The sequence below is a fragment of the Erpetoichthys calabaricus genome, chromosome 1 (assembly GCF_900747795.2).
Source record: "Erpetoichthys calabaricus chromosome 1, fErpCal1.3, whole genome shotgun sequence".
Taxonomy (NCBI): Eukaryota; Metazoa; Chordata; class Cladistia; order Polypteriformes; family Polypteridae; genus Erpetoichthys; species Erpetoichthys calabaricus.
Genome location: NC_041394.2, coordinates 347,487,293 through 347,499,691, shown reverse-complemented (window position 1 = coordinate 347,499,691; position 12,399 = coordinate 347,487,293). Strand labels below are relative to the sequence as shown.

General features: G+C 39.2%; 2 protein-coding genes across 5 annotated transcripts in view; both read right to left on the bottom strand.

Annotated features, from left to right (window-relative positions):
* The window catches only part of LOC114668454 (zinc finger protein 883-like), a 492,666-nt gene that overhangs the window by 465,989 nt on the left and 14,278 nt on the right, over window positions 1–12,399 (bottom strand). For all 3 annotated transcript variants that reach the window (XM_028824215.2, XM_051925225.1, XM_051925221.1), the window contains one exon: window positions 595–995. In XM_028824215.2, coding sequence (XP_028680048.1) covers window positions 595–958 — 364 coding nt within the window. In that variant the 5' untranslated portion in view covers window positions 959–995. The remainder of the gene's footprint in view (window positions 1–594; window positions 996–12,399) is intronic.
* Window positions 1–12,399, bottom strand: part of LOC114668248 (zinc finger protein 345-like) — a 394,673-nt gene that overhangs the window by 368,038 nt on the left and 14,236 nt on the right. The window lies entirely within an intron of this gene.

Here is a 12,399-nt window from a genome sequence, read left to right as displayed (position 1 = left end):
GATATTAAAAAATGAGAGGCTTATACATACGGAAATGGGTGTTCTGGAATGGCCAATAAGAGAACTGATCAGAAAAGATCTCTCTTGAAGGCTAATTTGCAGCTACACAAAAGGTTTGTTGGAGGCCATTACTGCTAAAGAAGGGTCAACCAGTATGTAAAGAAAGGAGGGCCACAGAATGGACTGCATATTTAATGATGTGTTCAGAACTGACAAGAAGTTGTCCAATTGTTTGTGTGTTATTAGTTTAGGACGACTGTGGTTGCCTGTAATTGCAGTATAGCTAAATATTGGACCGCATTTTTCAGAGTAATTCATGCAGATAGGTATTCATGGAATTCCAAAGGGTTCACAACTTTTCCTGCAGCTGTACATTTGTATCTCACTTTACCAAGGACCTGTTTAGGACTTCAGCGTAAAATCACTACAATGGAAGAATAGCAAATTGCTAAACCTTACATTAACAAAGATGAAATCTCAAACTACATTTAAACACACAATACAACACAGTATTTCTCATAAAAACCACAAGACCCAACATTTCAGGCCCATAAACCCCAATCCTAAAACTTGCACATTTTTTTTTACACTTACTTTTTCCAGACTTCCTTGTAGGTGGTGGCTGATTTTCCTGAGTTCTAACAGATGTTGTTTCCGCAGCCCTCTTTGTATCAGACTCTAATGATTCAGACTTCACATTGACAGAAGGATCTGGAGATGAACATTGTCTGCCTTGAGAAGAGTCTAACCCTATCACCACTCCATCTTGAAACCCATCATGAAGGTCATCTTCTTTTACACTCTTCAAATTTGCATGGTTATGCATCTCAATAGTGACAGACTTCTCTTCAGGTTCTTCTTTAATGCCCACCGACTCCCATTCACAGTCCTCCTCCTTAATATTTAAAGCTACCTCCATATTTGTGTCAACATCACAGGTCTCCTGTTTCACATCCATCGAGATGTTATAGCGTACAGCAGCCTTTTCTTTTTCTCTGTAAAAATAACAGGAATCAACTTCATTAAAACTTCATCACTTATGTCTAAAGACACTTGAATATCATTTTAGAACAAGCTCTATATTATGGTTTATGTAAAGTTAGACAGTTCACAGCAGGCTGACAGTAACTCAATGCTCTTCATTTCAAATTATCAGATGTGAAACAAGAAGCTCTATCTGCTGTGGGTAACCCTAAGACCAGACAAGTAACAACCAATTACTAACTTTCATATATATTCTATTCAAAGGGAATCTTGATAAGAGGAGAGAGGTCAGGTGGTATGTAGGGATGACCGTTATTTACTGATTTGGTACCAGTACTGCGGTCTGAAAGCTGGTATCGATACCAAAGTCAAATACTTAGTACCGATCTAACAGCACCTCGTAAAGCAAAGTAAGATTTGTCAGTGCATCTTTAGAATATGGGGGATGAAAAAAAAACACACTACTGGAGCTGTGCGGCAGTAACACGGACTTCAATTTGTTAATAACTTCTTTAAAACTCATTAACAGGCCTTGCCAGTTGTACTTTATGATATTGCAGCATGAGTGGATAGTAGTAGGGATAGGAAAAAAAAAATCCATGTAATCTTCCTCCCAGTCAATGTATGAAAATGTATGTGGTTTAAATTGGATTAAGCAGTTTGTAGAAACAGTAGGATAGCATCATAATGTATTCAGAGCATTTCTGCACACTTTACTGTGTTGCAGGTTTCATTTTAAATGGATACATTTGAGATTTTTGCCCATCAATGTACACAGAATGACAAGATGAAATTAAATTTTCAGAAAAGTTTACAAATTATTTAAAAACTGAAATCCCTCATTTGTACAGTGTTAAGTATTCAGATATCTTGCTGTGGCACTTCAGATTGTGTTCAGGTGCATCCTGTTTGCTTTCATCCTTCCCGAGATGTTTCTAGAACTTGATTGGAGTCCAACTTTGGCAATTTGACTCAATTGGACATTGTTTAGAAAGGCCTATGTGTATCTGTACCTGTATGTAAGGCCCTATGATTCAAACTGCATGTCAGGATGAAAACTAAGCCAAGACATCCAAGAAACTCTGTAGACCTCTGCACTCAAATTGTGGTTAGGCATAGATAAGGGGATAAAAATAAAGTTCTAAAGCTGTGGGCATTTCCATGAAGATATTGGCCTCAATAATTGTATAACGGAAGAAGTCTGGCACCAACACGATTTCACCTAAAATGTGGAGTCCAGCCAAACAGAATAACTAGCGTTGGTCATGAAGGAGACCAAAGACCTAATGGTTGCTGTAACAGAGCTTTAGAAGTTAGGAGAACTGGTTAGAAGAACAACCATCTTGACAACACTCCATCAATCAGGAATTTATGATAGAGTAGCTAGATGGACGTCACTCTCGAGTAAAAGGAATATAACAGACCACTTAAAGTTCACCAACTGACATTTAAAGAACTGTGAGAGCCTAAGGAAAAAGATTCTCTGGTCAAACGAGACAAAATCTGAACTCTTGGCAAAAATCAGGCACTGTTCTTCAGCTGCCTAATATGTCTTCAGTGAAGCATGGTGGTGGCAGCATCATGCTGTGGTGTGCTCCTCAGCAGCAGGGACAGAGAAAGTGGTCAAACTTGAGGAGAGGATGAATACAGTCAAATATTGAGAGGACCTTGAGGAAAACCTGTTCCAAAGTATACACAGGCTCAGACTAGGCTGATGGCTTTCGTTTCAGTATTACAATGACTCAAAGTAAACCATCACATCATTGATGTGCTGGCTTTGTGACAAATTTCTAAGAGTCCAAGAGTTGTCCAAACAAAGACCATACTTAAACCCCATAGAACAGCAGTTGAGAGACTTGAAAGATTTACAGATGCTTCCTATACGATCCAATAGAGCTTAAGGTCAGGTTGTGGAGCATGCACTGCTACGGTGATGTAACAGCTTGGGATCCCTGTTGTTCATTCTTGGGTATGATGTTAAACTGCATCCAGCTCTGCACGTGGTCCTCTAACTTGCAGGGAAAACTTTGGGGTTGGTGGCAGGATTGGCATTCCAGCCACCTTAAAATAATTTCACTTGGCTCTAAAACGGCAGACAGGACTGAGATTATCTGACAAGAAGAATTTGATAAACTGCTCAAATCCACGTGTGCTCTGCTTATGGAGAATTACTTAGGATGACTTAAAGCTGGAACTGCTGCCAAGGGGGCTTCTGAAAAGCACAGAAGTAACGGCCTGAATACTTACATAAATGAGAGCTTTTAGTTTTTTGATTTGCATTAAACTTGCAAACCTTTCTGAAAATGTGTTTCACTTTGTCATTACAAGTTATTAAGTGTACATTGTTACACAAGAAAGTTTAGTTAAGCTATTACATCACTTACAGTGGTGTGAAAAACTATTTGCCCCCTTCCTGATTTCTTATTCTTTTGCATGTTTGTCACACAAAATGTTTCTGATCATCAAACACATTTAACCATTAGTCAGATATAACACAAGTAAACACAAAATGCAGTTTTTAAATGATGGTGTTTATTATTTAGGGAGAAAAAAAATCCAAACCTACATGGCCCTGTGTGAAAAAGTAATTGCCCCCTTGTTAAAAAATAACCTAACTGTGGTGTATCACACCTGAGTTCAATTTCCGTAGCCACCCCCAGGCCTGATTACTGCCACACCTGTTTCAATCAAGAAATCACTTAAATAGGAGCTGCCTGACACAGAGAAGTAGACCAAAAGCACCTCAAAAGCTAGACATCATGCCAAGATTCAAAGAAATTCAGGAACAAATGAGAACAGAAGTAATTGAGATCTATCAGTCTGGTAAAGGTTATAAAGCCATTTCTAAAGCTTTGGGACTCCAGCGAACCACAGTGAGAGCCATTATCCACAAATGGCAAAAACATGGAACAGTGGTGAACCTTCCCAGGAGTGGCCGGCCGACCAAAATTACCCCAAGAGCGCAGAGACGACTCATCCGAGAGGTCACAAAAGACCCCAGGACAACGTCTAAAGAACTGCAGGCCTCACTTGCCTCAATTAAGGTCAGTGTTCACGACTCCACCATAAGAAAGAGACTGGGCAAAAACGGCCTGCATGGCAGATTTCCAAGACGCAAACCACTGTTAAGCAAAAAGAACATTAGGGCTCGTCTCAATTTTGCTAAGAAACATCTCAATGATTGCCAAGACTTTTGGGAAAATACCTTGTGGACTGATGAGTCAAAAGTTGAACTTTTTGGAAGGCAAATGTCCCGTTACATCTGGCGTAAAAGGAACACAGCATTTCAGAAAAAGAACATCATACCAACAGTAAAATATGGTGGTGGTAGTGTGATGGTCTGGGGTTGTTTTGCTGCTTCAGGACCTGGAAGGCTTGCTGTGATAGATGGAACCATGAATTCTACTGTCTACCAAAAAATCCTGAAGGAGAATGTCCGGCCATCTGTTCGTCAACTCAAGCTGAAGCGATCTTGGGTGCTGCAACAGGACAATGACCCAAAACACACCAGCAAATCCACCTCTGAATGGCTGAAGAAAAACAAAATGAAGACTTTGGAGTGGCCTAGTCAAAGTCCTGACCTGAATCCAATTGAGATGCTATGGCATGACCTTAAAAAGGCGGTTCATGCTAGAAAACCCTCAAATAAAGCTGAATTACAACAATTTTGCAAAGATGAGTGGGCCAAAATTCCTCCAGAGCGCTGTAAAAGACTCATTGCAAGTTATCGCAAACGCTTGATTGCAGTTATTGCTGCTAAGGGTGGCCCAACCAGTTATTAGGTTCAGGGGGCAATTACTTTTTCACACAGGGCCATGTAGGTTTGGATTTTTTTTTCTCCCTAAATAATAAAAACCACCATTTACAAACTGCATTTTGTGTTTACTTGTGTTATATTTGACTAATGGTTAAATGTGTTTGATGATCAGAAACATTTTGTGTGACAAACATGCAAAAGAATAAGAAATCAGGAAGGGGGCAAATAGTTTTTCACACCACTGTATAATGTGTCATAACTGCACTTACACAAAAAGTATAAAATTTTAAGTTTTTTAGGGTTTCCCAGATAAATTCATGTCTTATATGGTCAAATACCTTTTGAAAATACAGAAATAGAATCACTGGGTATCCATAAAGGAATTCATTATATTCAGTCTACTCTAAAATGAACCAACCAGATATTATTGTCTTTATGGAAACCGGACTGAAATTTGTCAATAAGCTCATTTATCCTTCATTTCAGTCTTTTAGCGATTATGGAGGAGAGTATCTTGTAATCATTGTTCAAGAACATTACAGGATGCCAATTATCCAAAAATAGAACATCTTAATTAGGCTAAGGAATTAAGGTTATGATGCCTTGTCTAAATGAATTAGGTCATTGACCCATTTCAATACCTTCGACATTTAAAAACATGAAATGGGTCTATAAACTTTTATAAAATTCTGATGTTATGCCATCATTCCAAGGGGATTCATTATCCTTTAATTTTGATGGCCTCTTTTATTTCATTCATGATTATATTCTGGGACACAAATATGTCAATGGCCTCATCAAGATTAGTAGCTAAAGTATAAAATTCTTTGTAAAAATTGGTTGTAAATTCTTCAGTAAATTTAGGATTCTCACAAAGGACACCATCAATTATAATCTTTTGAAGCATGTTTTTTTCACCCCACTTTTTTGAGACATTTGCTATTCTTTTCTCCTTTATCCAACCACTGTCTTCTTGATCTCACAAAATATATTTTAGACGTTCACAATTTTTTGCAAATTCTTATTATTAGCCAATTTCCAGCACTTTATGGTATGCTTATAAATCATGTCCTTTAGATCTTCATTGTGTAACAGGCTGTTATTTAGCTTCCAATAACCGCTGTCAAACATGAGCGATTAGGGGGCAGCTAAAGGACCCAACAAGCGTTGAGAAACCGCAAGACAGGGAACTAAGGCAGCGCATTAACGCTTCTCTCTTCATTTTGCTAGTAAAGACGAGGAACAAAAAGCTATGGCACCTTCAATTCGTTCCGAAATCACCATCCTGACATCCGAGGAGCTTTCGTATTACTCCCGACTCACCCTGATGACTTCACCTCCGATCGCTCATGGATGATGTCACCTCCGTCAAAAAATCATCAATGTCACCCTTCCTTCTTCCTTCAGTTTTACTTCCGTTCATAATCCCATAAATTGCTCCGTGTATGCGCCATTCAATGTCAATCGTTTATTGGAAACCTGACCATTGTAGTGAACAACAAAGTTTTTCTCTTAAACCCACAGTATATGGGGACGGATTCCTAAACCTTTAATCTGTGTTTTCTTCACACCACACATTCTTTTATTTTTTCCTTTGGTATCTAGGTTTAATTCTTTAATTTAATATTATTTATTGTATCAGTATGCTGCTGCTGAAGAATGTGAATTTCCCATTGGGATTAATAAAGTATCTATCTATCTATTTATCTATCTATCTATCTATCTAAGAAGTCAGAAGGCGACACGTTCGGACTGTAGGGAGGCTGGGGGACCACCGGAACGTTCACCCGGGCCAGGTAGGCGCTCACGATGAAGGCGGTGTGGCTGGGCGCATTATCGTGGTGAAGCTTCCATTTGTCCTTGATATCCCTTCGCTTGTGCGCAACGCTTCTTTTCAGCCTTTTCAGGACTTCCAAGTAGTAAGCAGCATTCACGGTCTGTTCTTGCGGGACAAACTAGTAGTGGATTATCCCCTTCACTCCGAAGAAGGCAATGAGCATGGTCTTCGTCTTCAACGCGTACCGTTGCTCTAATGAACTTTCCATTCCGCCGTGTAACGCACTACCACACAGGGGTTCCCGTCAAGGCAGATCCTACCGCTCCGTAGGAGCTCCGTTGCGTTGTGAAGCCAACACCCACCGTCGCTGGCAAGTGGGGCGCGCGGCGAGGTACGTTCGCGTCAGAACAAAATGAGGCTCATTACTTTTGAATCCTACCCTGTATATATACAGTACTGTGCAAAAGTTTTAGGCAGGTGTGAAAAAATGCTGTAAACAAAGAATGCTTTCAGAAATATAAATAATGATTGTTTATTGTTATCAATTTACAAAATGCAAAGTGAGCGAACAAAAGAAAAATCTAAATCAAATCAATATTTGGTGTTACTACCTTTTGCCTTCAAACCAGCATCAATTCTTATTGGTCCACTTGCACAAAGTCAGGGATTTTGTAGGATTCTAGTCAGGTGTCTGATCAACCAATTCTACCAAACAGGTGCTAATGATCATCAATGTCACACGTAAGTTGAAACACAGTCATTAACTGAAACAGAAACAGCTGTGTAGGAGGCTTAAAACTGGGTGAGGAACAGCCAAACTCTAGATACTAATAAAAGGCAAAGCCCTCACTGACTCACTCATCACTAACTCTCCAACTTCCCGTGTAGGTAAAAGGCTGAAATTTGGCAGGCTCATTCCTTACAGCTCACTTACAAAAGTTAAGCAGGTTGCATTTCGAAATTCTACATGCAACGGTCATAACGGTCGACAACGTCTGCCATGTTAAACTTTATTTATGGCCCCATCTTCACAAAATTTGGTAGGCGGCTTCCCTGCGCTAACCGAAACCGATGTACGTACTTATTTCGGTGGTATGACACCACTGTTGGCCGACATATTGAACTTTCCAACGGTCTTTGTTACTTAATGGGCCCATCTTCAAGAAATTTGGTACGCGGGTTCCCAACGCTAACTGAATCCTACTTACGTACATATATACGTCCATAGCCTGCAGCTCAGTCCACACTCTGAATCCTCCAGGCACTCTTGAGCATAATCTAATTTTGAAGGTTGAAGCACCAATAATGTTACTGAGAAACTTACAGCCACCGAAACTTTGTAATGGCACGAGACTTCAGGTTTTTATTCCTCGCATCCCCGTTATACTCTCTGATCTCCCATTTCAATTCAAACGCCTACAATTTCCAGCAATGCTCTGCTTCACAATGACAATTAATAAGTCTCAGGGACAGACCCTACAAAAGGTTGGCATTGATTTGAGGCAAGATTGCTTTTCACATGGCCAACTATACGTTGCATGCTCAAGAGTAAGCTCAGTGCACAGCTTGGTCATATTACAACCGGAGGGGCGAACTGACAACGTGGTATACAAAGAGATCCTTAACAAATAATTATTGGTACATTTTCCCTCAGTTTATTATTTAAAATTTTAAAGCAGTACTTCGCCGCTGCGAAGCGCGGGTATGTTGCTAGTCTGGAATAAAGAGAACATAATGGCTGGGAACAAATCTTAATTTATAATAGAGTGGGCTGACCAGAACAGTCTTTATGTTTGTTATCTTCTAAATGAGCAGGAAAATCTTTACATTTTTGATGATTTTGTAGTTTTATCAGGGGCAAATGTTTCTTTAAAAGATTACGTAAAGGTGACAAAGAGCATTCCTGCCAGATAGAGCTGTTCAAAGCCCACTTGAGTTATGGCACTTTGTCTAATTAAACTCCAAGACTTTAAAATCAGTGATGTTAATATTGTGGACAAGAAATGTAATAATTACTTTATCAGAAAAAAAAATAATTTTGGATCATAGCATCTCAAGAGATTATCTTAAATGGAACATTTATACCCCAAATCAAACTTTAGTATGTGGATTCTTCTCCCCAAAAGAGTCAAGGAAATTTATGTTAAAATCCTTTACTCTTATTTTCCTTGTAACAGATGACAGAGTAAGTTTTGTAATGATGTGTCTCATTTTTGTTCATTTTTCAAAAAAAGAAGATGAAACTATCAATCATTTATTTTGATAGCTGTGCCCTCTCAAAAGGATTTTGATCAAAGGTTCCTGCTCGGTTGTTTGTTTCTATAAATTTGTACACATTTTCTGAAAAAAATGGATTTATTTTGGATACTCAAAGACTTGAGACTGATTTGGACAACACCTAAAAACGTCTTTGTCTTTTGGGTAAATATCATATTCATAAAGCCATAAACACAAAAGCAAACTTCAGATTATTAACTTGTGATATAGAATCCCATTTCATAGTATAAAAAGAATGTCAAGACCAGTAAACAGTAAAGTTGCTAAAACATATTCCTTACTTCAAATCCTTGTTACTAAGGTAATTCTGTGAACTCTTAATGTGATTTTTTTTATTGTATACTAGGGGGCTTTGCCCCCTGCTTGCTTCGCTCACCAACCCCACTGCCTGCGCTATGAGCCAGCCAGTTCACATCTCTGCTGCTCACAAACAACAAAACTTTTAATTCTCATGGATAGGCCTCTTCATTGGGAAGAAACATTACATTTCCCTGATGCTAACATGAATTAGACAATCTACAAGCCTCCGACTTAAAGTTCAAGGCCGCACAATATCTACATACTTCTGTCATATCACCTATGTCCATAAATTCTGTCTCTTTTAGCTTTTTCCTTTATGTCAATATTGCACTGAATTTTGATTCTGTGTTTGGAATTACATCGAGACAACGCAACGTATAACTGCCCGTGAGTGAATATCGTTTTTTCTCTACACGAACTGTGTATGACAATATCATTCACACAAATGAGAAATGACTGAACCTTGTGCGTCGTCATAAATGTTTTAGATGTGGGCAGGACTTTTTCAAATCCCTTTGCATGGGGCAAATCTCTTCGTGGGGCTTGAAATTCTCTCTCTCGCTGGATTTAACTTTCACCTTCAATGGGAAGAAACACTACTTTTCCCTGGTGGCAACACGAATTAGACAATCTCCGACTTAAAGTTTAACTCCGAACAATATATTCAATCTCTTTTCGCTTTTCCATTATTTCACCGAGTAATAATTTCTGTTTGTTTGCGCTAATGCAATCTTTACTATCTTTAAAAAAAAAAAAAAAAAAAAAAAAAAAAAGACTTTCGAATTTTCGTACTGCCATTATCTCTAACCTGCTCTGCATGTCCCTGTGGTGAGCTGCCACCCTGCCCGGGGTTTGTTCCTGCCTTGCACCCTGTGCTGGCTGGGATTGGATCCAGCAAACCCCTGTGACCCTGTGTTAGGATATAGTGGGTTGGACAATGACTGACGGACTGTTCTGCATGTGTATCGTGCCAACGTTTTTGAATTCTTTACAAGGTTCTACTTTGTCATCTACTCTTTGGCTTTTATTTCCGGCCCCGAGCGTGGTTAAATCTCTTGGCACAAAGTCTCGTCTCGCGGAACGTGAAAGTGTATCTTTGAAAAAGTCACGTCTCATCTCCCAAGATTTTTTTATTATAATAGAGAGACGTAATGTATGTATCTGTAATGGGCTATAATTCAGTGTTTTAAAGAAAGTGACAATTCTGTGTGTTGCTTAGTGTAATGGACTCTAAACCAGTGTTTTAAAGTAAAGGCAAAATTCCTGGAAAATTCTGCTATAGGTTGTTGTTGATGACTATCTACAGGACACAAATATTTACAAAACAGTCACCTTCTTTGATTAATCACACTGTTTTGATTAGTATCTCATTCACAAAGAATGTGGTGATACAGAACTGCCTGCTTCCTTTGAAAACAGTTCTGGGGACATTGGTTTCTAATCAGGTACTTCTTGATAGCTGACAACAAATACTACTGTTGAACCAAAGTAAATGTGTTTACACTGTTGTTCTGCAGAGGAAATTGACATGCACCATTGTTTAACTGATCGTCATGTTGATCTATGCAGAGATTGAAGCATTAATATATTTTTGGGTAAATGAGAATAAAATAGAACAGAAGTATGGTCTGACACTCGTGACTGCTGCCTGCTTCTTTTATGCTTTTTCACCATATCGCTATGGGTACACCCTGATCTTGTTCAGCTATGACTGGAGAGCATACCCCAAGCGGGATGAAGAGCACGTGGTTGCGATATCTCTGCCAATGAGCAGCTACCTTCTAAAACACACGCAGCTGTGAACCTCTCTCTCTCTCTCAAAAAATGTCAAACGTTACTCGTTAACAATCTCTAGATGAGAATGTCTGCTGAACAAACAGGTATTGCTAGCTAACCAGAGGCAAGTTACCCTCCAACAAATGGCGACAGTTAGACCCACTCATTCGGAGGCTGGCGTGTGAGTGAGGATGGGGGTCTACTCTATCCAGCTCCCTACTTCTGATGTCCTGCCTCCGCCTTCCCTGGGCCTGCCGCTTCTCTCTATGGTTAGCGCTAATTATTCGCTGCTGCTAGCGAACTATGAAATGTTGAGCAATAAGAGAAGTCGCAAAATACACCAGAATGTTCAAGCAAATTATAGTATAAAAAAAAAAAAACCCGATCTAAATCCGTTAAGTAGTTCTCTCGTTCGCTAGCTTAGCGGAAGTAAGGAACGCCCAGAGTCTGGCGTGTGAGTGAGGATGGCCCTGCCCCCCTCCCCACGGGCCACTCAGTCTCTCTCGGATAAGCAAATAAATTGATACCGCTAGCAAACTATGATGCTTGGCGCGATGAGAGAGGTCACAAAAATCAACCGGAATGTTTAAGCAAATTATAGGAAAAAAAAAATGATCTAAATCTGTTACAGTAAGTAGTTTTCTCGTGAAAATATACAGACATTGGATTATACAGTAAAAAAAAAAAAAAAAAAAAATATACAGATATATAAATAAAATATAAATATAAACAGAAATATAAATATTTTTTTCTTTAGAGTGGACATTTTGTATTTTAATGCCTCAACTTGGGTCTTCCTTGATCAGTGTGTTTATGAAATTAATTTCTTTGTGCAGTTAACTGGCCCATCAGTGTTATTGTTATTTGTGAATATTTTCTTAGACACAGTTGTTATTCACAATTATTGAGGAAAAAAAGAAGAGCATCTTGTTTTCCTTAGTTCCAAAACTGCGGTTTCCTTGCCCTTCCCAGAGTGCTAGCTCAATCAACGGATGTACAGATTAACACAATTGGAGTTAACAGTTTCTAGCAGAGCCTCCCTCCCGTACACAATGTGGCCATTCTAAGATCACATCCATCCATCCATTATCCAACCCGCTATATCCTAACTACAGGGTCACGGGGGGTCTGCTGGAGCCAATCCCAGCCAACACAGGGCGCAAGGCAGGGAACAAACCCCGGGCAGGGCGCCAGCCCACTCTAAGATCACATTTTCAATCAAAAGATACTTTTTGTGTAAATGCAGTTTTAGACAAACATACAGTTTAAAAGAATGGGGAAATATTAAAGGAAGTGTGCTGTTTAAGCTGGGACTAATGGAGAGTCAACACTTTAAAGCTCATACAATGAATATGTCAGAACTTTGTAATTTTATGCTCACGACATTAAATGCAGTGCCCTCCATAATGTTTAGGACAAAGACGCACTTTTTTCTTGTTTCCTCAGTTTAAAATTACAAATCACACAATTCAGACCTGGGGCCTCATGTATAACGCCGTGCGTAGAACTCACACTATAACATGGCGTA